This window comes from Tarenaya hassleriana, unplaced genomic scaffold (assembly GCF_000463585.1).
Source record: "Tarenaya hassleriana unplaced genomic scaffold, ASM46358v1 Cleome21, whole genome shotgun sequence".
Lineage (NCBI taxonomy): Eukaryota > Viridiplantae > Streptophyta > Magnoliopsida > Brassicales > Cleomaceae > Tarenaya > Tarenaya hassleriana.
The window spans coordinates 1,038,433-1,062,868 of record NW_010965451.1 but is presented as its reverse complement, the minus strand read 5'-3'; the positions used below and the strand labels follow the sequence as shown (position 1 = coordinate 1,062,868).

The 24,436-nt window shown below is 33.7% G+C and overlaps 3 protein-coding genes and 2 long non-coding RNA genes across 6 annotated transcripts; 1 reads left to right on the top strand and 4 right to left on the bottom strand.

Annotated features, from left to right (window-relative positions):
- Window positions 1-1,442: 1,442 nt before the first annotated feature.
- Window positions 1,443-2,872, bottom strand: LOC104814322. The gene is made up of 2 exons (XR_771888.2): window positions 1,915-2,872; window positions 1,443-1,668 (listed from the first exon to the last, which is right to left on the bottom strand). It is a non-coding gene; the product is annotated as an uncharacterized LOC104814322 (long non-coding RNA).
- Window positions 2,873-5,041: 2,169 nt separating this feature from the next.
- LOC104814321 lies at window positions 5,042-12,003 on the bottom strand. The gene is made up of 2 exons (XR_771887.1): window positions 11,693-12,003; window positions 5,042-5,696 (listed from the first exon to the last, which is right to left on the bottom strand). It is a non-coding gene; the product is annotated as an uncharacterized LOC104814321 (long non-coding RNA).
- Window positions 12,004-13,817: 1,814 nt separating this feature from the next.
- LOC104814320 (accelerated cell death 11-like) lies at window positions 13,818-15,908 on the bottom strand. The gene is made up of 4 exons (XM_010542310.2): window positions 15,626-15,908; window positions 14,872-15,044; window positions 14,568-14,713; window positions 13,818-14,132 (listed from the first exon to the last, which is right to left on the bottom strand). Exons 1-4 carry the CDS (start codon window positions 15,815-15,817, stop codon window positions 14,026-14,028), a joined length of 618 nt encoding a protein of 205 aa, XP_010540612.1. The 5' UTR covers window positions 15,818-15,908; the 3' UTR covers window positions 13,818-14,025.
- Window positions 15,909-17,123: 1,215 nt separating this feature from the next.
- Window positions 17,124-20,344, top strand: LOC104814319. Of its 2 annotated transcripts, XM_010542309.2 has the most exons (6): window positions 17,124-17,343; window positions 17,605-18,505; window positions 18,709-18,890; window positions 19,005-19,228; window positions 19,315-19,627; window positions 19,725-20,344. In XM_010542309.2, exons 2-6 carry the CDS (start codon window positions 17,671-17,673, stop codon window positions 20,166-20,168), a joined length of 1,998 nt encoding a protein of 665 aa, XP_010540611.1. In that variant the 5' UTR covers window positions 17,124-17,343; window positions 17,605-17,670; the 3' UTR covers window positions 20,169-20,344. The 2 variants fall into 2 exon arrangements, with proteins under 2 accessions (XP_010540611.1, XP_010540610.1); XM_010542308.2 differs by having other exon boundaries at window positions 17,124-18,505.
- A 472-nt stretch (window positions 20,345-20,816) lies between these two features.
- On the bottom strand, window positions 20,817-21,658 carry LOC104814318 (photosystem I reaction center subunit psaK, chloroplastic). The gene is made up of 3 exons (XM_010542307.1): window positions 21,507-21,658; window positions 21,213-21,293; window positions 20,817-21,118 (listed from the first exon to the last, which is right to left on the bottom strand). Exons 1-3 carry the CDS (start codon window positions 21,594-21,596, stop codon window positions 20,891-20,893), a joined length of 399 nt encoding a protein of 132 aa, XP_010540609.1. The 5' UTR covers window positions 21,597-21,658; the 3' UTR covers window positions 20,817-20,890.
- Window positions 21,659-24,436: the final 2,778 nt, after the last annotated feature.

The window sequence follows — 24,436 nt, the reverse complement described above, 5'->3', positions numbered from 1 at the left end:
TATTTCTTAAATTATTTTAACAAAATAAAAATCAGTACGGTCTAGATTGAATTGTTTTCTTCATTATTAAAGTTGTTTCATAAAATAATTTAAAATAAATAAATATCACATGCGAATGGAGTAATATTTGGAGAAAACTGGCATCTTGATCTCTATTGAAATTAGTATTATGTTTTTGAAATCTATATGTGATGAAAAATAATGTAACGACTCCTTTATAAAAATTTGATAAAATTTGATAATCTTTTACTGAGAAAAAATTATAGAATTTATATCTCAAATTTTATTAAAATAAAATTATTCTTAATTTATCATTTTTTTAAAAAAAAGATAAGGTAATATTGATATGATAAAAATGTTAGATAACAATTATATTTTTTTCAAAGAAATAATAATCATTTTGAACAAATTTTATAATAAATTTTGAATGACTTTATTTATACTAAAAAATCATACACTTTATATTTATTAAAGAATCTTAATAATTGTATATCCATAGAATATTAATATTCTCGTATTATTTCACTAAAACTAATAATCATTTCGTATAAGACCATGTTCCTGACGAAAGTTGGAAGAGAAACCAAGTGAGGCTTATTTGCAATTTTTCAGAAAGTGATGTTCCGTTCTTTTTTTTTGGGTAATCGGGTGTTCTGATCCAAGTGTCAGACTAATCATGGGCTCTTCGTACTTTATTTATAGATCAAATAATTTTACCGAATTGAACGAGATATCCTTGAAAAAACACAAGCTTACAATTGTCAAAAGTCTTTAGCAAAAGCAGGGTGGACACGGATCAGATATCCCCAATTTTTAGAAAACTCTGTCTCGTCTTCATCACCACGGGTTTTACAAAATATTATCTCAATCTTAACTTCATAAAATCCAGGTACTTATAACTCGGGTTTAATGAGATTCTCGATCTTGTACTCGCAGATACTCGGATCCATAAAACTTATAAAATTTTGAACTATAAAGTGATAGAGATAGATAGTACAAATGGAAGATATCAAAGTATAAAAAGAAAAGTTCACCATGAAGAGAGATGAATGAGAGTTTGAGAGAGAGACGAATAGTTGATTCGGTTGCATAGAAGAATGAAAGAAAAAAAAAAGATAAAATAAGATTTAGAATGGTAGAATTTTAGATAAAAATGTTTAGAAGATAAAAATAAATTAACTAAATAAAAGTAATTTAATAAATAATAAGAATAATTTAGATAAATATTATAAATATAAGATATTTTAGTTTTTTAACAAATATACCGGATATTCCTTGTAAAATAATTGAAACTCGAACTCGGACTGAGGGTCAAAAATTTAGACTCATTAATACTCGATCTCATTATCGTTAATATTCGGATACCTTTTATTCGGGTACTTGTTATATCGGGTACCTTCTAACCCGCGTGTTACGGGTTAAAACGCCCACCCTAAGCAAAATTACTTCGAAACACGTGTTAAATCCTCCATGTCACATAATAATCCTACATCAACCAATGTAATCTATAGAATATGTATATGTGTTTTACCAGCATAAAACCGCCAAATAATAAAGATAAGACATCAACACATGTTCCTTCTTTCATAAGAGAAAACATAACGTAAACAAATGAATCCAAATTAATACTCACAATCTTGTTAATGGTACATCTTCCTTCCAGAAACCCTGGTCGAAGCAGTTGAGAATGTAAGATACGTTATAAGGAAACAAAGTAGTTTTACAAACCTATGTCATATAGTAATAATCCTACGTCAATAAAATGTAATCTGTAGAACATTAGAGTGTTATACGATTGTGTTTTCTTAGGGTAAACCTCAAGATAATAAAAAAATAAGATATCAACACACATACATTCTTCCATAAGAAAGGTAATATAACATCAACAAAGTAGCATTTCACTATCTTATTTACCTCTCTCTTCATGGAAAGCTGTCATTATTGCAATTCAACCTTACATCACACCATAAAAACGTTTTTAAACAAAAGCATAAGCTATTGCACAACTCTGAAATCAATGCTATGGTACAGTCCAAGAACTTACCTTTGTCAGCGGAAGATTAAACGACAGATGTATGCAACTAAACCAAGAGCTCCCTGACATGAAACAGAAAGCTTAAAACTGGGACATTGATCATATACGGAACAAAGTATAAAAGACATATGTATGCTAGTAAACCTATTACACAATTCTGAAACCAATTCTATGGGTTGATCCAAGAATTTACCTTTGTGAGTCGAAAACTTAAAACTGAGACATTGATCATAAAAAGAAGGAATTGCCATACAGAGCTAAAGGATATATTACCAAACCTGACAAAGGCGCAAAGCAATTGTGACACTGATACAAAAATATAGGAATTACAGAAACCAATCATTAAGATTTTATCCAGTTCAGACTTAATGAGTTCATTCAACTCTAGAGAGTCTTGTATTGCTGCAATTCCTAACAAACCCTCTATATTTGTATAACATCCGAGAATACAACAGGCCTTTGCATTACGATTCGGGGCAGGTCTTTCCATGGTCTGTTAAGCCATTATTCCCAACAGATCAAACCCTATATTTTCATTTCATTTGAGAATACATATTTTTGCATTTCGAGACGTAACAGATAGCATTCTCATTCCAATTCCAGGATCTGTTTAGCCATTATTCCAAACAAAACAAACCCTCTATTTGCATCTCATTTGAGAATTCAAATTTTTACGATATGTTTCGGGACAAGTAATACAACATTCCCATTTCAAGGTGAGTTTTGACGTTATTCCCAATGTAACATACCCCTCTATTTGCATCTCATTTGAGAATGCAGATTTTTACATTGTCTCGGGACATGTAACATATAGTGTTCCATTATAGGATTTATTTAACCATTATATACTAGTATATATGTATTAGTTGAGGACCCGACCTGTGTACGATTGTGCGGATTATTCTTTTTTGTTCTAATTTTTATAATAGAATTTGTTAATATCAATGTAGTTAAAAAATACTTTTAGATTATTTGTTTAATGTATAAAATAATCATTATATTGTTTATATACAGAAATAAAGATATAAATTTATGAAAAAAAATATAAATTTAGTTTACGCGTTGTATAGGTTTGAAGTCAGTAATTTATTCTAAACATCTTTAATCCTAATCTTTATTTTTTTTATATCTATTAAAAATTTAGTATAATAATAATATTATAGATATGATATTGTTAACACGATACTTTTGGATGATGTTAATTGTATACGATGATGTGTTTAGTGATGGAATATTTGATTCATAAAAAAATATTAGTTAATTTAATATAATGATTATATCATTTTATATATAAATCTATTAAATAATATAAGGATTTATATATATTATAATATTTACTAACAACAATATAACAATTCTTCTCACATTCACCATGTCCATTTGTTAACGAATCTCTATTACAACTTTATTGTTGTTTTTCTAAATCAAAATTTTGTATTAGAAATTAAGTAAAATATTAATTTTTAAAAAAATTATATAGATTGTAACTTATTAAAACGTTGTAAACTTATTTTTTTTAATATTTTAAAAAAATCTAAATTGACGATACGACTCGTAAATTTAATCATTCTATTTTAACCAAAACTTCAATAATATCATTATTTAATGTTAATTTTGTATTATATATATTATTTTCTAGATTTATTTCTTAAATTATTTTAACAAAATAAAAATCAGTACGGTCTAGATTGAATTGTTTTCTTCATTATTAAAGTTGTTTCATAAAATAATTTAAAATAAATAAATATCACATGCGAATGGAGTAATATTTGGAGAAAACTGGCATCTTGATCTCTATTGAGATTAGTATTATGTTTTTGAAATCTATATGTGATGAAAAATAATGTAACGACTCCTTTATAAAAATTTGATAAAATTTGATAATCTTTTACTGAGAAAAAATTATAGAATTTATATCTCAAATTTTATTAAAATAAAATTATTCTTAATTTATCATTTTTTTAAAAAAAAGATAAGGTAATATTGATATGATAAAAATGTTAGATAACAATTATATTTTTTTCAAAGAAATAATAATCATTTTGAACAAATTTTATAATAAATTTTGAATGACTTTATTTATACTAAAAAATCATACACTTTATATTTATTAAAGAATCTTAATAATTGTATATCCATAGAATATTAATATTCTCGTATTATTTCACTAAAACTAATAATCATTTCGTATAAGACCATGTTCCTGACGAAAGTTGGAAGAGAAACCAAGTGAGGCTTATTTGCAATTTTTCAGAAAGTGATGTTCCGTTCTTTTTTTTTGGGTAATCGGGTGTTCTGATCCAAGTGTCAGACTAATCATGGGCTCTTCGTACTTTATTTATAGATCAAATAATTTTACCGAATTGAACGAGATATCCTTGAAAAAACACAAGCTTACAATTGTCAAAAGTCTTTAGCAAAAGCAGGGTGGACACGGATCAGATATCCCCAATTTTTAGAAAACTCTGTCTCGTCTTCATCACCACGGGTTTTACAAAATATTATCTCAATCTTAACTTCATAAAATCCAGGTACTTATAACTCGGGTTTAATGAGATTCTCGATCTTGTACTCGCAGATACTCGGATCCATAAAACCACCATGAAGAGAGATGAATGAGAGTTTGAGAGAGAGACGAATAGTTGATTCGGTTGCATAAAAGAATGAAAGAAAAAAAAGATAAAATAAGATTTAGAATGGTAGAATTTTAGATAAAAATGTTTAGAAGATAAAAATAAATTAACTAAATAAAAGTAATTTAATAAATAATAAGAATAATTTAGATAAATATTATAAATATAAGATATTTTAGTTTTTTAACAAATATACCGGATATTCCTTGTAAAATAATTGAAACTCGAACTCGGACTGAGGGTCAAAAATTTAGACTCATTAATACTCGATCTCATTATCGTTAATATTCGGATACCTTTTATTCGGGTACTTGTTATATCGGGTACCTTCTAACCCGCGTGTTACGGGTTAAAACGCCCACCCTAAGCAAAATTACTTCGAAACACGTGTTAAATCCTCCATGTCACATAATAATCCTACATCAACCAATGTAATCTATAGAATATGTATATGTGTTTTACCAGCATAAAACCGCCAAATAATAAAGATAAGACATCAACACATGTTCCTTCTTTCATAAGAGAAAACATAACGTAAACAAATGAATCCAAATTAATACTCACAATCTTGTTAATGGTACATCTTCCTTCCAGAAACCCTGGTCGAAGCAGTTGAGAATGTAAGATACGTTATAAGGAAACAAAGTAGTTTTACAAACCTATGTCATATAGTAATAATCCTACGTCAATAAAATGTAATCTGTAGAACATTAGAGTGTTATACGATTGTGTTTTCTTAGGGTAAACCTCAAGATAATAAAAAAATAAGATATCAACACACATACATTCTTCCATAAGAAAGGTAATATAACATCAACAAAGTAGCATTTCACTATCTTATTTACCTCTCTCTTCATGGAAAGCTGTCATTATTGCAATTCAACCTTACATCACACCATAAAAACGTTTTTAAACAAAAGCATAAGCTATTGCACAACTCTGAAATCAATGCTATGGTACAGTCCAAGAACTTACCTTTGTCAGCGGAAGATTAAACGACAGATGTATGCAACTAAACCAAGAGCTCCCTGACATGAAACAGAAAGCTTAAAACTGGGACATTGATCATATACGGAACAAAGTATAAAAGACATATGTATGCTAGTAAACCTATTACACAATTCTGAAACCAATTCTATGGGTTGATCCAAGAATTTACCTTTGTGAGTCGAAAACTTAAAACTGAGACATTGATCATAAAAAGAAGGAATTGCCATACAGAGCTAAAGGATATATTACCAAACCTGACAAAGGCGCAAAGCAATTGTGACACTGATACAAAAATATAGGAATTACAGAAACCAATCATTAAGATTTTATCCAGTTCAGACTTAATGAGTTCATTCAACTCTAGAGAGTCTTGTATTGCTGCAATTCCTAACAAACCCTCTATATTTGTATAACATCCGAGAATACAACAGGCCTTTGCATTACGATTCGGGGCAGGTCTTTCCATGGTCTGTTAAGCCATTATTCCCAACAGATCAAACCCTATATTTTCATTTCATTTGAGAATACATATTTTTGCATTTCGAGACGTAACAGATAACATTCTCATTCCAATTCCAGGATCTGTTTAGCCATTATTCCAAACAAAACAAACCCTCTATTTGCATCTCATTTGAGAATTCAAATTTTTACGATATGTTTCGGGACAAGTAATACAACATTCCCATTTCAAGGTGAGTTTTGACGTTATTCCCAATGTAACATACCCCTCTATTTGCATCTCATTTGAGAATGCAGATTTTTACATTGTCTCGGGACATGTAACATATAGTGTTCCATTATAGGATTTATTTAACCATTATCCCAACAGAACAAACTCTATATTTGTATCTTATTTCAGAAAGCAGATTTTTGCATTATGTTTCAAAACATAACAGACCATTCTAATTCTAGGTCTGTTTTCCCATTATTCCAGACAGAACAGACCATATATTTCTACCTTATTTGAGATGCGGGGTTTTGGATTATGTTTCGGGACAAGTAACCAATAGCTTACCATTCCAGGGTCTTGTTCCCAACAGAACAAACCTTCTATTTGTATCTCATTTGAGAATAAAGATTTTTGCTTTCCGTTCCGGGCCATTATAGAGTTTGTTTAGCCATTTTTTTCCCAACAGAACAAACAAACCCTATATTTGCATCTCTTTTAAGAATGCAGATTTTGGGAATAAGTTTCGGGACAAGTAACACATAGTTTTCCATTCAAGGGTCTGTTTTGACGTTATTCCCATTTTCCAACATAACAGACCCTCTATTTGCATCTCATTTGAGAATGCAGATTTTTTTCATTTTGTTTCGGGTCATGTAACAGATAGCGTTCCCATTCTGGAGCCTTTTTACCCATTATTTTCAACATAATAGACCTATATTTGAATCTCATTTGAGAATGCAGATTTTTACATTTGGTGTAACGAGATATAACAGATAGCGTTCCCATTTCAGCATCTGTTTAACCATCACTACAAAAAAACACGAAAATGGTGACGCAAATTTCGTCACCAAATGGTGACGCAAATTTCGAAAAAAAGCGTCACCAATAGCACCGTCACCATTTGCAATTTCGTCACCAAGCGTCACCAATTGGTGACGCTGGGGTGACGCATACATTTCGTCACCATTTGGTGACGCAACGGTGACGAAATTGCGTTCCCATTTCAGCATTTGTTTAACAATTATTTCCAACATAATAGACAAATATTTGTATCCCATTTTTTACATTTTGTTCTGGGTCATGTAACAGATAGCGTTCCCAACATATAAGACCCTATATTTGTATTTTATTTCAGAATGCAGATTTTTTACATTACATTTTGGGTCATGTAAACAGATAGCGTTCCCATTCCACATCAGTTTGCCCATTATTTCCAGCAGAACAGACCCTTTGCATTTATCTCATTTGAGAATGCAGATTTTTGCATTACGTTTCGGAATATATGTAACAGATAGCGTTCCCATTCAAGAGTTTGTTTAGCCATTTTTTCCAACAGAACAAACCCTCTGTTTGCATCTCTTTTGACAATGCAGATTTTTGCATTCCGTTTCGGGACAGTTACCAGATAGCGTTCCTATTATAGAGTTTATTTAGCCATTTTTCCAACAGAACAAACCCTCTATCTGCACCTCTTTTGAGAATGCAGATTTTGGAAATAAGTTTCGGGACAAGTAACACATAGTTTCCCATTCAAGGGTCTGTTTTGACGTTATTCCCATTTTCTAACATAACAGACCCTCTATTTGCATCTCATTTGAGAAAGCATATTTTTTACATTATGTTTCGGGTCACGTAACAGATAGTGTTCCCATTCCGGAACCTTTTTAGCCATTATTCCCAAAATAATAGACCTATATTTGCATCTCATTTAAGAATGCAGATTTTTACATTTGGTGTCACGAGATATAACAGATAGCGTTCCCATTTCAGCATCTGTTTAACCATTATTTCCAACAGAATAGACAAATATTTGCATCCCATTTTTTACATTTTGTTCTGGATCATGTAACAGATAGCGTTCCCAACATATCAGACCCTATATTTGTATTTTATTTCAGAATGCAGATATTTTACATTATGTTTCGGGTCATGTAACAGATAGCGTTCCCATTCCACATCTGTTTGCCCATTATTCCCAGCAGAACAGACCCTTTGCATTTATCTCATTTGAGAATGCAGATTTTTGCATTACGTTTGGGACATGTAACAGATAGCGTTCCTCCAGCAGAACAGACCCTTTGCATTTATCTCATTTGAGAATGCAGATTTTTGCATTACGTTTGGGACATGTAACAGATAGCGTTCCTATTCAAGAGTTTGTTTAGCCATTTTTTCCAACAGAACAAACCCTTTGTTTGCATCTCTTTTGAGAATGCAGATTTTTGCATTCCGTTTCGGGACATGTACCAGATAGCGTTCCTATTATAGAGTTTGTTTGGCCATTTTTCCCAACAGAATAAACCCTCTATCTGCACCTCTTTCGAGAATGCAGATTTTGGGAATAAGTTTCGGGACAAGTAACACATAGTTTCCCATTCAAGGGTCTGTTTTGACGTTATTCCCATTTTCCAACATAACAGACACTCTATTTGCATCTCATTTGAGAAAACATATTTTTTACATTATGTTTCGGGTCATGTAACAGATAGCGTTCCCATTCCGGTGTCTTTTTAGCCATTATTCCCAACATGATAGACCTATATTTCCATCTCATTTGAGAATGCAGATTTTTACATTTGGTGTCACGAGATATAACAGATAGCGTTCCCATTTCAGCATTTGTTTAACAATTATTTACAACAGAATAGACAAATATTTGCATCCCATTTTTTACATTTTGTTCTGGGTCATGTAACAGATAGTGTTCCCAACATATCAGACCCTATATTTGTATTTTATTTCAGAATGCATATTTTTTACATTATGTTTCGGGTCATGTAACAGATAGAGTTCCCATTCCAGGTCTGTTTGCCCATTATTCCCAACAGAACATACCCTTTGCATTTATCTCATTTGAGAATGCAGATTTTTTCATTACGTTTTGGGACATATAACAGATAGCGTTCTCATTCAAGAGTTTGTTTAGCCATTTTTTCCAACAGAACAAACCCTTTGTTTGCATCTCTTTTGAGAATGCAGATTTTTGCATTCCGTTTCGGGACATGTACCAGATAGCGTTCCTATTATAGAGTTTGTTTGGCCATTTTTTCCAACAGAACAAACCCTCTATTTGCACCTCTTTCGAGAATGCAGATTTTGGGAATAAGTTTCGGGACAAGTGACACATAGTTTCCCATTCAAGAGTCTGTTTTGACGTTATTCCCTTTTTCTAACATAACAGACACTCTATTTGCATCTCATTTGAGAAATCAGATTTTTTACATTATGTTTCGGGTCATGTAACAGATAGCGTTCCCATTCCGGAGCCTTTTTAGCCATTATTCCCAACATAATAGACCTATATTTGCATCTCATTTGAGAATGCAGATTTTTACATTTGGTGTCACGAGATATAACAGATAGCGTTCCCATTTCAGCATTTGTTTAACCATTATTTCCAATAGAATAGACAAATATTTGCATCCCATTTTTTACATTTTGTTCTAGGTCATGTAACAGATAGCGTTCCCAACATATCACACCCTATATTTGTATTTTATTTCAGAATGCAGATTTTTTACATTATGTTTCGGGTCATGTAACAGATAGCGTTCCCATTCCAGGTATGTTTTCACATTATTTCCAGCAGAACAGACCCTTTGCATTTATCTCATTTGAGAATGCAGATTTTTGCATTACGTTTCGAGACATGTAACAGATAGCGTTCTCATTCAAGAGTTAGTTTAGCCATTTTTTTTCCAACAGAACAAACCCTCTGTTTGCGTCTCTTTTGAGAATGCAGATTTTTGCATTCCGTTTCGGGACATGTACCAGATAGCATTCCTATTATAGTTTGTTTGGCCATTTATACCAACAGAACAAACTCTCTATCTGCACCTCTTTTGAGAATGCAGATTTTGGGAATAAGTTTCGGGACAAGTAACATAGTTTTCCATTCAAGGGTCTGTTTTGACGTTATTCCCATTTTCCAACATAACAGACCCTCTATTTGCATCTCATTTGAGAATGCAGATTTTTTTCATTTTGTTTCGGGTCATGAAACAGATAGTGTTCCCATTCCAGATCTTTTTTAGCCATTATTCCCGACATAATAGACCTACATTTGCATCTCATTTGAGAATGCAGATTTTTACATTTGGTGTCACGAGATATAACAGATAGCGTTCCCATTTCAGCATCTGTTTAACCATTATTTCCAACAGAATAGACAAATATTTGCATCCCATTTTTTACATTTTGTTCCGGGTCATGTAACAGATAGTGTTCCCAACATATCACACCCTATATTTGTATTTTATTTCAGAATGCAGATTTTTTACATTAAGTTTCGGGTCATGTAACAGATAGCGTTCCCATTCCAGGTATGTTTGCCCATTATTCCCAGCAGGACAGACCCTTTGCATTTATCTCATTTGAGAATGCAGATTTTTGCATTACGTTTCGGGACATGTAACAGATAGCGTTCCCATTCAAGAGTTTGTTTAGCCATTTTTTCCAACAGAACAAACCCTTTGTTTGCATCTCTTTTGAGAATGCAGATTTTTGTATTCCGTTTCGGGACATGTACCAGATAGCGTTCGTATTATAGATTTGTTTGGCCATTTTTCCCAACAGAACAAACCTTCTATCTGCACCTCTTTCGAGAATGCAGATTTTGGGAATAAGTTTCGGGACAAGTAACACATAGTTTCCCATTCAAGGGTCTGTTTTGACGTTATTCCCATTTTCCAACATAACAGACCCTCTATTTACATCTCATTTGAGAAAGCAGATTTTTACATTATGTTTCGGGTCATGTAACAGATAGCGTTCCCATTCCAGGTCTGTTTGCCCATTATTCCTAGCAGAACAGACCCTTTGCATTTATCTCATTTGAGAATGCAGATTTTTGCATTAGGTTTCGGGACATGTACTAGATAGCATTCTCATTCCAGAGTTTGTTTAACCATTTTTCCCAACAGAATGTACCTTTTATTTGCATCTCATTTGAGAATGCAGAATTTTTTTCCTTTCTTACCGGGTCATGTAACAGATAGCGTTCTCATTCCAAAATATGTTTAGTTATTGTCCGTTATTCCCAACAGAAAAGACCCTCTGCATTTATCTCGTCATTTGAGATTCAGAGGATGCATCATGAGGGTCTATCGGATCCAAGATATTCTAGAATAAACCCATTGCAAACATCTACTAACAGATAACGTTCCCATCTTGTTCCCATTCATGCAAAAATTTTAAACCAACTTACATGGGTCGGAGTTCTACTCGTGTCAGATCCAAGACAAAGTTCAGAACAAACCTATATCAGACATCTTTCCCAGATAATATACAGATAATAATCTCATTCAGGTAAAAATTTAAACAAGGAAGAGATGAATCTTAAAGATAAGCTTTTCAAGAACTTACAGGTTCGCAACGCGATTTAGGGTTTCACCGGAGGCGTTCTTGGTTTCATGTTCTTCAATCTTTAACAGATCTCCGAAATCGATCTAGATCCCCTTTTGAAACTTTAATCGAAAATTAAATATCGGAACCGAGGGACCCCCAATAAGACCCAATAGAAGAGGAAGATTTGAATCTTCAGGACGATACACAGTTCCCATCGCTTTGGCCTTCTCTAAAACAACCCATAGATGTCGATTTGCGACATTCGACTGAATTCCAGAGTCGCGTCTCCATCTAGGGTTTCGCCGCATAGAGATGTAACGAAAACAAAATCGAAGCCAAATAGAAATTCTGTCGTTTATGAGAGCCGACCTATTGTATATATACACCTCTGAGGGAGAGGGCTGGCCGTTGGATCAGCCAATATGTTAGTTAGATGTTTAAGATTCAAAAACCACCTTAATCCGACGGTCACAATTTCAAGATGAGAAATCCATCTTGTTGTTTAACAAAAGAGCTTTGATAATTACAACAAAAGTTAAAATCGAACCCTAAACTTTTAAAACGATCCATACAGACCCTAAAAAAATTTCTATTTCTGGTTTCCGAAATTCCTCCTTTACAATTACATACATATCTAGCAGACGGTTGAAAGTTTAACACTCCTGGAAATGGTCCGAGATCTGTTTGGATGAAGGCCTAAAGCTCGGCCCATTCTTTGATGGGCTTTAACTTCCTCTATGTGGCATTACAATTTTTATATATAGAAATAAAAAGTTATATGGTCTTAAATTATTTCACTTAGAAAACTTATATTCATTCATTCATTGTTTATTGTATTTTCCATAATTTTTTAAGTCTTTTTTCTATTACTCAAATCATAACACAGTCTCGCCTTTCTTCTGTGTTATGATTTGACATATAAGATCATGAGAAGTCCTTTGGACCGTACAGGCCGAGGTTTGGATGGGGTGGTCCCGTGATGGGGTTGATGTTTCCGGGAAGAAGTCCTCAGCCATTTCCACCAGGTGGATTCGGTATGATGGGACTAGCCTCGGGACGTGGACCGTTGATGGGACTGCGGGGACCGAACCACACTCCTCGAGGTGGTTGGCCTGTGTATCTTCCGCCTCCACCGCTGAGTAAGAACGCACAGTCTGGTGGGAAAGACCAGAAAACAGCCGAGATGATGGGGGAAACAAAGGGTGAGTCTGAGATGAGAAAGGAGGAGGAGAGTGGAAGCGAAGACGAAGCGCCGAGACGGTCAAGGCATGGAGAAGGAAACAAGAGGCGGTGAAAATAAAAGGCAAAGCCTTTTGTTTTTTTTATGTGTACTTAACCACGGAGAGAGTTTTGTAGTAAGTAACGATTTGATTCTTCAGAACCGGACCAAATCGAACCGAAAAATGATATTTTTCTAGACCCGAAACCGTTTTTAATTCCCGAACGGTATCATTTTTAGAGAACCGAACTGAACCAAACTTTAAAAATTTCAAAAACCGAATATTTTTAAAAGAAATCTATCCTTTTTTAATAAAACCTGGAACCGAACCGAAGCGAACCGAATACAATATAAGAACCGATTGGTACCGATTTTTATAAAACCGAAAGAACCGAATCGATCTATTCCCATCCCGAACTCAAACCGTTTCGCGAAACGTCCACCCCTAATACAAAGAAGTCGTTTGCATTATTTTTTTCCTTTTAAAATAAAAATACATTTCTTGATATTTGGATTCAAGATACCGAAACTATGTTGTATAGATATAAATTATATAAATATAATACAATTTACAATTTCTTAAATAAATATATTAATGTACTCCCAATTCTCTAAAAATATATATTAAGTTTCTAAATATTTCAAATTTAACGCAATCCTGCCACATCATATTCTCACACTATTAAAAAAACAAAACCGAGTTTATATAGGCAAATATACATACATATATAATAGTAATAATAATTTTTATGGAATTTTATCTTGTTATTATAATTATTATTATCATTTCAAGCTGAAGCTTTGGTTTGCCTTGTAGCTGGTCCCATCAAGCCGGTTCCCTACTAACTAACCCGAGTGTTATTTGGTCTAAACAAATTTCAACTAAACCGAGCCGACCCAGAACCAAACAAAACTGTTCAGACATAAGAAACAAAACACACAGCAACAAAGAACTGAAATATACAAAGGGCTTTTAGCCTTTCTAAATTTGGTCTCTGATGTTATATAATCATGAAATAAAACCAACAAAACAAAATCGCATTCTTTTGTAGGAGAAAAAGACTGTTAGAACTTAGAATAATAATTATAATAATAATAAATCAGTTTTTGAGGGTGTAAGAAATAGGGTTCCTCACCAATCTATACCCAATTGCTTGGAGAGGAACATTGTATCAATGTATGTGATTACTGAGGTTGTTGCCGTCACATAGCTCTGCATTTGTATCTTGGCTGATGTCTCTGAAAAAAATATTTATAGAAGATACACCAATAATTTCATAAGTGAGTTTCTGCAGTTTAAATATATCGAAGACGAGACTACTATCAGAGAAGAGGCTAATGAAATGTAACCAAGAATCATAGAGCTTCTAATCGAGCTGGTTCGGGAAATACCCAGAAAGGATAATGGCAAGAAAGCGATGAAATACTGAGTATAACACATTCAAACTATGCATAAGACTTCGCCTTGGACTGAAGTCAATCAAGAACAGACTATATTCTAGGTCTCAGTTCAGGGGGAGTGATAAAGGTCAACTAGGGTTATCACGATCTATCTCACCATGAAAGCTGATTTTGAATTAGATAACTACAAATCCTTGGAATGGATCTGATGGCTGATGAAAAGAATATGCGCTGTATTACCAGAGTATCGATGAGTTGAGTTCATCCACTCACCATCCTCATTGAGCTTCTTCAGAAGCTGAGCCCTCGTGGGAAGAGCATACATCCCTGCAGCAACAGCTTTCCGTATAGCCCACCCATGGTGGGGAGCAAACACTTGCGCATAAGCCTTTGAAGCTGCATCTCTTAAAGAGTTATCTCTGCAGTAGACATGGGGAAGTGGTTAATCTTCTGATTTCCATTAGTAAAAAAACACTTGTTCAAGAATGTACAAAGGGTGCAGTTGCCAAGTTTCGATTAAATATTAACAAAAGAGAATGTTGACCGAATAAAGAACAGCCAGAAGAAGAATACCCACTCGGTAGCTATAATCTGCTCAAAGAGAACCTTGACCATATCGATCCCACGCTTTACCCTCAAAAGATTCCTCGTATGACTACCAGCTTTCCTGACAGTGTTTGTCTCGATGTCCTTGTCGACCATTACTTGTAATGTTGATATTGACTTTGATGTCTCCACAAGATCATCAACCTGCAGCCATTAATCAACCAATCCATCCTAAAAGTCAATGAACCCATAGAACTTGTAATTAGTTTTCACGATTTCATTTTAAGAGGTAAAAAGTTCAAAGATGACCCTTTAATCCCCAGGTCCCAAAACCGATGAACCTAAGCAAGCTCAACCACAGATTCTAAATGGTTCAAGCCTACAAAAGATGGGTTCCCAAATGGTTTTGCGTTTTTACAAGATAAAACTTGGGAAGTGACTGAGGAAAAGCAATTAGTGGGAATTCAAGCTCCAGCCTTTCGAACTCCAATGATTAAGCTGCGATGAACTGCACTTCCCGCTAGTTTCAGATCAATGAATACAATTAGGTGTCATAGAAAGTCTGTGACTTTGGATTTGGCAAGGCACCCAAGAAATTTTCTCAGAGGCCAAACATCCCCTTTCTCAATAATGTCTGATTCTCTTTCAGCACCAATCCGAGAAGACCCGAGATTCAAAATAGTAAACAAAATCAATTCCCAAATGCCTAAATTTGTCATACTTGATCAGCTAAGGATAGTGAAGGCGCACATGAAGAACTTTCTCGGGAGCTAAATCAAACATACCTTGGCGACGTAATCCATCTCGGCAAATTTGAAGGCGATGCCGAGACAACCAAATAGAGGCGAGACGAGGGAGCAAGCGTGGGAGAATTGTGCCAATTGCACGTCTGGGCTCGGCGAATTCACGGAGGAGGCCAGTTCTTTGAACGCATCTGAGATCTTCCTCAGCGGCTTCTCCGTCTCCGAATCCGCCATCGCCAATCTCTCTACAAATCGATTCTTCAATCGTTTCAACTGTTGATCAAATTTTGCTGCGAAATTATTCCAAGGAGAGGAAAGAAGCTGATCGAATGTTGTCGCCGTGTTTGGCTATCGAGTTAACTTTATCCTTCCCCTCGATAGTGCTATCCCTGTTAGTGTATGGACTATGGAGTTAAAAAAAAAAAATCAGATGTAGTATAACATACTAACAAAATTCCAAATAGCATCTGTTGTATATTTTGCAACAAAAATTGATAATTGATTTCCAAAACTTAGAGACTTGGACCGGCACTAGATTTATACTAATGGGTGTAAATGAAAACATATATATATACATATATATTCTCTTTTTTTTTTGGAATGTTTCCCTTTTTCTCACGTTTTTCAAATTCATAATTTTTTTTATTTTTACTTTGTTGTCAGTAACGATATTATTAATATTTCTAATTAACAAAGAAATTACATTCGTCGCTCTCGGTCTAATTAATAATTATAATAATAGAATGAACTTGGAATACTGTTTTAGAATTTAAAAAAAAATAATATAAATTGAATGAGAACAGAGGAGAATCAAGAAGAGAAAAAGCATGATCTCCGAATTCCTTCTCCTGCAAGTTTCTCATTACCACATTAATACTCTGCTTTTGAACATGTTCACGCTTAATATCCATTCTTTCTTGTCTGATTTTGGTCGGCTAATAATTATTAAACTATTATATTTAAATATTTATTAAAACCGAAAAAATGTGAATTCGTAAAAATATATATATATATATATATATTAAATATAAACGACGAACTGGTGTATAAGTGTTTAGTTAACTAAATAATGAGAATCCCACATTATGAGTATATAATTTGTACCAAAATTTAAATTAATTTTGGTTATCTGATTATATGAATTATCTATCTTTCGTTGTTATCGATTATGATGATGAATTCCATTTTTTTTAATATATTTTGTATATGTAACTCAATTAAGGTTATTTTAGAAGTGCAAATTTAAAAACTTTTATCATAAATTTACAAGTATTGAATATAGGAAGGAGAAAAAATGGTATGACCTATTTTTATACAATTAGCTCTGGATTTTTCCTCTGGCCCTCCCTCCTTTCTGCTATTTTAAATCTTTGTTTGCACCTTTTTTAAATATTTATTTTGAAAATAAATAAATAAAAACTGAAAAATGAACAAATGTCTCTGTCTTGTACCAGGTTCCATGTCAGTGCCACATTTGTTTCCCTGTTTTTCATTTTTTTTCTTCTTCTTATACATAAAATATTCAAACTTTTGCTTTCAGGATAAACCCTTTGATCTCCTCTCTCTCTCTCTCTCTCTCTCTCTCTCTCTCTCTCCATCTTTTTCTCTTGCTGCTTCTCACCTTTGGACCGAAGCTTCGAACTTTGTCTACTACACAGAAACTCGCTGTTTCTGTCTGAGGATTTTGCAGATCAAAATGTAGGGTTTGTTCATTTTCCTCTGAGGAAAAGATCACTGAAATCTCTCACAAGCTTCACTTGGTATGTTCTCTATAGTCTAATGTCGTTTACGATTTTGGGAGTGAACCCAGTAAGAGAAACACGTTGAGAGTTCAAGAACATGTAGATTTATTCGATGGGTGTTCCTCTAATTAAGTGAAAATTTTAAAGAATTCGCCAAAGGAGGGAGCTTTCTCTGAGAAAAATCTCTGCTACCCCATTGAAGAATCTTCAAAGCTTGGAGCTTTTCTTAAATGCGTGGTTCTTTTTGGCCTTAAGTTGATACATCTTCCGATTTCGCAGTAATATTATCTCGGATTAGCGGAAAAAAGGAAACACCTTTGTGAGGAAATTGTGGTTGTTGAAGAAATGGGTTGCGCTGCTTCAAGCATTGATAAGGAAGAGAAGGTTTTGGTATGTAAGGAGAGAAAGAGGCTGATGAAACAGTTATTAGGGTTCCGGGAAGAATTCGCAGATGCCCAATTGGCTTATCTGAGAGCATTGAGGAACACTGGTGTTACTCTCAGGCAATTCACAGAGTCGGAGTCATTAGAGCTTGAATCCACTAGCCATGGATTAGGTTTAGGTTTAGGTTTACCCTTTTCGCCTCCTCCCACTTTGCCTCCTTCCCCTCCACCTCCCCCTCCATTCAGTCCAGATTTAAGGAAACCCACCAAGATTTGTCAGAAGAATGAGGAGGAAGAGTGTATGGAGACTGATGAGAATGAGGATGACAGTGTCGCCATTCTACCGCCTCCAATCCCGAGCTCTTCCTGGAACTTCTGGGATCCATTTGAATCATTAGGACCTCCAAGTGATAACAGTGTGGTTGATCACATTGGGCCAAAGTGTAGAGAAATGGTTGAGCTAGATGATGAGGAAGATTGGGCGGAGACCAAGACGGAGTTCGAGGAAGATGATGATTATGATGATGAGAGACAAGAAGCTTCCCCTGATCTAAGAGTTCAACAAACAGAAGCCATTGGTATGGAAGAAAATTCCTCAATGACGAGCTTGTATGGTCTAGATTCAGACAAAATGACTGTAGTAACTGACCGTAGGATAAGAATGACTCTGGAAGGAATCATCAGAGAGTTGGATGATTATTTCCTGAAAGCTTCAGGTTGTGAGAAGGAGATAGCTGTGATTATCGATATCAGCAGCACGGACATTGCCGGTTCCCCCAGGTTTAAGGAAACAAAAAGTAGGTCAAGTTGCTCTCTCCTGATCTCTTTCTTTTCAAGATTTGCAAATTGATTGAAACTGGCCATGGTTCTTGTGCTTCCTGTCAAATTGCATATACTTTTTCAAGCTTTTTTTTTGCTGTTGGGCCAGCCATTGTTACCGATTTGTATGAACAATTTGTAAAATTTCTTGCACAAGTTGTAAACTTTACATGTTTCACAGGAAAGAGGAGCAACTCCGCTAAGGTATTCAGTGCATTGTCATGGAGCTGGTCCTCTAAGCCGCTTCATGTGTCCATGGATGCTATGGAGAGCAGCCCTGTTGAACCCTGCAGACCTGGAGCTCACTGCAACACACTTGAAAAGTTATGCTTAACGGAGAAAAAACTTTACGAGAATGTGAGGGTGAGTACTGTAAATACTTATGGAGGCTTGTCTCTTGTAACTTGTAACAAGGTCTTGGGGTTTATGCTGATTCGTATGTGAGTGTGATGTTTTCTTTCCTGTTCTCTGCTTCAGAACAAAGAAATTGCTAAAGCGGAGCACGAGAGGAAATCTGCGTTACTGAAAAAGCAGGATGAGGAAAACTACGATCACAGCAAGATGGAGAAAACACGTTTTTCTCTCGAGAGTTTGGAAGAGGACATAAAGCGTCTAGAAGATTCCATTAGTCTGACAAGTTTGTGTTTGCAGAAACTAATCGATGAAGAACTGCATCCTCAGCTGATTGCTTTAACTTCTGGGTAAGCTCTTCTATGAGCTTACGTGGATTTCGTAGAAGAAAACATCTATTTCTTTCTCGAGATTCATTCGGGTTTGTCATATGCAGATTGGGACATATGTGGAAAACGATGCACAAGTGTCATCAAGTCCAAACCCATATATCTCAGCTGCTAAACCATCTCTCAGATTACCCGAGTATAGATCTGAGTTCAGAATACAAACGTCAAGCAGCTACTCAGCTTGAAAACGAGGTCACTTGCTGGTACAACAGCTTCTGCAAACTCGTAAATTCTCAGCGGGAGTACGTAAAAACACTCTGTAAGTGGATTCAACATACTGAAAGCCCGTCTAGTTCTTCAGCCGCTGCTCGTAAGCTCTGTATAGAATGGCAGATTCTGATTGAGAACCTTCCTGATAAGGTCCACTTCTATGTACCCTTTTGTCTATATATAGTTTTCCGGTTCTCGAGAGACATAACTGAGTCATACTCATAGATGTGACTGTTTTAAACGGCAGGTAGCTTCAGAGGCCGTTAAAAGCTTTATGGTATCGATCCAATCCATAATTCATCAACAAGCAGAGGAATACAACCTGAAGAAGAAATGCGGGAAACTTGAGAAGAGGCTGGAGAAAGAGATGAACTTGCTAGTTGAGATGGAAAGAAAGCTTGAAGGGAATTCAGCAATGGAAGAGGCAGATGCATCAGACTCGAGGAATTCGAGCTCTAAGCATCCGTTATCGGTCAAACGGGTCAAGATCGAGGCTTTGAAGAAACGAATGGAAACAGAGAAAGGAAAGTACATGAGCTCGGTCGAGGTAAGCAATAGAATGACAATGGAGAATCTGAAATCATGCCTTCCTAGTGTTTTTCAGGCATTAACGGCTTTCTCGAGTGCCATTTCTCGGGGTTTTGAGGGTGAATCTCAACCTGAGGGATCATCTCTTTTGCCCGAGGCTTGAGAAAAACGGCGTCGGTTTTTGCTTCTTGATGTTGTTTACACTCTGGTAAAGAAGATTATGAAGCTTGTATGTAACTCTGAACTGTTTAAAGCCATTTCTCAGTGTTTGAGATCAACCCTTTTAATGTAGAAGGTGCTGTTTTCCTGATCATTATGCAAAGGGAATCTTCAAGAATCTCTTCTATGAAAAACAGAATCAAGATTCTATTTTGTTGGAATCTTGAAGAACATGTGAATCTGCAGATGGAGTTGTAGGGAGAGGATACATGTTTTTTATGACATAAATATCTAGATTTGTTGTATAATATAATTTGTTTGTTGTTTTATGACATAAATATAGCTTTCTAATTCGATAATAATATTTAGGGAAAAATTCAAAAAAACATCGTGATCAATTAAAATTGCACTTTCAAACATAATAAAAAAATGAAATCATCCATACTTCCCAATTTTTTTATTATTTTATCATTTGTAATAGATTGAATATTTATTTGATTCAAGTCAGTATTTTGTCATAATTTCAAATGTCGAGTATTTATCGAAAAGTTCGACGATTTTATTTTTCTTTAGATTTAAATTTTTTATTTTAATTATGATTAGTGATTTTTTTTTGAATTTTTCCTAATGTTTATATATACTGTACATTATAAATCTAAAAAAAATTAACATGAAAGATAAATTACATTCCATAGAGTTTTTATAAAAGAACATTATAATGAATAATTACAGAGCACCGATGTTTTTAAGACCGAGAACGACCCCGACCCCGATGATGTGTCCGACGGTCCCACATGCCAACGTGTCAGCGAGTGTGAACCCGGCCGGGTCACCCGTTTGAAGGCCCGAGTCACGTCCCTCGAGTTTTAGTCCAGCTGTCGCTTTCCTATTGGCAGACGGAGCAAGCCCGAATCTCCCGGCGAACAGCATCAGGCTCGTCGACGTCACCATTATCTTTTTTTTTTTACATTAAATAAATTATAATTTAAAACGTTAGCATTCTTAATTAATTTGATTAATAAATAAGACAATTTGTTTTTTTGTTTACCAAATTTGTGGGTGAACCAATGAAGTCACATCTTGCGCCCAAAGCGCCGTTTCCCTTGCGTCCCATTGGTTGAACTGTTACCTAAAAATACATTCTTAAATATAAAAACAAATATTTTCTTTTGAATTTCTACAAAATCAGATTTACAATATAATTTTATAGACCCTTACACGGAAAATTGAATTTGTATCATAAATGGGAAAATTGGCAGAAAAATGCTACAAGATCTTAAAATTGAATATATCACATACTAATGTAAAAAAGTGAATTAAATACAGAAAATAAATTACTAACCAGGCCTTGGACCGGACATGCAGAGATCCTGTTTGGTCTCAGACCATTGAACTGAGGCAGTGACAGTGTTGTCATCACCGTGCTTGCCATTTCTCCGATTGCTTTTTTTTATTAAATTTATGTTTTTTTTTTGTTATTGATTCGGGAAGGTCTTAAAATTAAGAAGCAATGGAATTTGAGAAACACAGGGCAGTCACACGATGGTAGTCTATCGTCGGTATCCGCTGACGTGTCAGGTGCTTATTCGCTGTTTGGGTTGTCTTTAATCTGGATAAGGTTTTCAGGAGATTTTTCTCTTTGGGCTTTTGGGCTTTTTATAATGGGCCCAAATTGTTCATTTCTTTTATGTATTTGGACATTTCGTAATGGGCCTAAACTGGGCCTTTGTATGTGAAAGTGTTCCTTCTGCTCGTGTCCATGTATTTGCTCTTCCTAGCTCCTCCCAAAGGCCCAATTAAAGTCCAAGTCAATAGGATTATGATGCGATTTAAACAAAATATTAAAATTAATATTAGCTTTCAACGCATTAATATTACTTGATTTTATTTGTTAGCAACAAGAATATTTATATATAAAGATAATTTTGGTATACATTATTTTTTGGGATGATTTGTATCTATGTATGGTTTTCTTGCCATATATTTATACAGAATATTTTGTGTTCTTAAGAAATACGATAAAGTTGTTGACTAACAGTTCCATTTTTCTAACGGAGTTTGCTATGTTTAACTTTATAATTTATGATATTGTGTAACGTTTTCCGGATTAAAATTTTTATTATTTTAAACAACAACTACACTAATACATGATTTAAATACAAAATTTTAAATTTCAGGTTCAGCTGCTATAAGCTCTAAATGATATCAATTCCAGTTATATAACTATATCAATTATAATTGAATTTATTTATTAATTATTTATATATCTGTTACTGCAGTCCGACAGAATCTATCAGTTGGATGCGAAAACAACTTAAAGTTTGTTTATAATGATAACGTGAGTTAATTAAATTATTGTAGGAGACATGGGAACAGCGTTAACAGTTTCCGGAATCAATAACTTTTAAATTAATTATTGTAATAATTATTTTAAAATTCGTAAGCAGCACTTCGACATTAAAAATAAAGACAGATGAAAAGCTCGATCATATAAAATTTTAAACAAATATATTATGTATATTATATTAAAATTCCTTATTTACTCTAATATATTATGTATATTATATTAAATTTTAAACAGATGAAAAGCTCGATCATATAAAATTCCTTATTTCGGAGTATTATATAAAATTTTCAATCAATTTTAGATTTTTATGTTAAATTTTTAAAAAATATATTATGTATATTATATTATATTTACTCTACGGTTTCCTAAATATCTATATTACGTTTATAATGCGAGTGAAATAAATAGATTTTATATTTACTCTACACACTCAACCGTACACTATATATATAGACCTTTTTTATATTTTATGGGAATCCGAGTAAAATTCCTGATAAAGTGAAATGTCGGCATTATTAATCTATAATAATAATTGAGTAGTGCTAATTATTGCACTTACATATTCCACTAATATATATATATATATATATATATATATATAATTGTTGATTGGTAAGTAAGCTAAACTTTTAACAAAACAAAAAAAAAAGTAAGCTAAATGGTTTGTTTTTAAACTGATACGGCTTCCATTTTAATAAATTTATTACGAAAATGCCATTGAAATTCGGTCTGTTTTTTTTACACGTTTTTGTCCGTTGGTCGGTCGGCTTCCTACACCAGCGGGAATATTGGCAGCCTGTTTGGCCTCTTGGTATGTTTTTCTTTTTTACTTGAGTTAAATTTTTTTTTGGTATAATACTTAAATTAATTAATCTACTAATCAGTACGATTTTAATATTTTTTTGTTAACTACAATTTTAATATTAATGCAATACCACATGAAAAATACTAATATGATACCAATAATAAAACCTACGAAAATTTTCTTTTGACTTCCCTACGGAATATTTTAACGACATGCAAGACGCACGAAAACCTTTACAATATATATAAATATATATATATAAACATTGAAAGAAAACGAAACCACATAAAATTTATTTTTCAGTAATGTAAAAATGATCGTTAAATTTAATCACGAGCAAGAACTTTCTAAAATATCACCGACATGAATGGCAAGCTAGCGCAGTTATTTTCAATTTGTGATTTCTAAAACTATAATAAGGAGAATATAATATTTGGACGACAATGAGTCTACGTCAAACAGAAACCCAACTCTCGAATTGAAAGAAAACGAATATCCACATATATATAACAATATGATGTACATGCCATGTGACCATTTGGTCAAATAATGGACCTCCCCTAATAGAATTATTTGGTTAGTATTGCTCTTTTGTTGATATCAACATGTTGCATGATGGGCAAGTTTCAACTATAATTCTCACTTGCATCACTTAAATACATAATAATATATATGCATGCATACATCTATATATGTACGTATGTTTGTATGTAATTATTAATCGTTTCTTTTTCAGTAATGTGGCGACAAGGTTTATAGTTTCCCTTTGCGTCACTTATTAAATACATATATAATAACATGCATGCATGCATGTATGTATGTATGTATGTATGTATGTATGTATGTATGTATGTATGTATGTATGTATGTATGTATGTATGTATGTATGTATGTATGTATGTATGTATGTATGTATGTATGTATGTATGTATGTATGTATGTATGTATGTATGTATGTATGTATGTATGTATGTATGTATGTATGTATGTATGTATGTATGTGTCATTTTTTTTTCAGTTGTGGCGACAATAGGTTCATATTCTCAAAGTTTTTGGACATACCCACAAGCAGTCTCACTTGTCATGTGTTTTGTTTATATATGTATGTATATTAACAAAC

Bases quoted from the DNA above. Each gene is read 5' to 3' on its own strand.
- LOC104814320 (XM_010542310.2), bottom strand. From the start codon at position 15,817: ATGGCGGATTCGGAGACGGAGAAGCCGCTGAGGAAGATCTCAGATGCG. The intron at 15,045-15,625 runs GTATGTTTGATT...TAATGGCTGCAG, and splicing joins AGATGGATTACGTCGCCAAG to GTTGATGATCTTGTGGAGAC. The intron at 14,133-14,567 runs GTGAGTGGATGA...TATTTTTTTCAG, and splicing joins GAAGAAGCTCAATGAGGATG to AGACATCAGCCAAGATACAA.
- LOC104814319 (XM_010542309.2), top strand. From the start codon at position 17,671: ATGGGTTGCGCTGCTTCAAGCATTGATAAGGAAGAGAAGGTTTTGGTA. The intron at 18,891-19,004 runs GTGAGTACTGTA...TCTCTGCTTCAG, and splicing joins AACTTTACGAGAATGTGAGG to AACAAAGAAATTGCTAAAGC. The intron at 19,229-19,314 runs GTAAGCTCTTCT...TGTCATATGCAG, and splicing joins CTGATTGCTTTAACTTCTGG to ATTGGGACATATGTGGAAAA.
- LOC104814318 (XM_010542307.1), bottom strand. From the start codon at position 21,596: ATGGCAAGCACGGTGATGACAACACTGTCACTGCCTCAGTTCAATGGT. The intron at 21,294-21,506 runs GTTAGTAATTTA...ATGTATTTTTAG, and splicing joins CATGTCCGGTCCAAGGCCTG to GTAACAGTTCAACCAATGGG. The intron at 21,119-21,212 runs GTAAACAAAAAA...AAAAAAAAAAAG, and splicing joins TTGGTTCACCCACAAATTTG to ATAATGGTGACGTCGACGAG.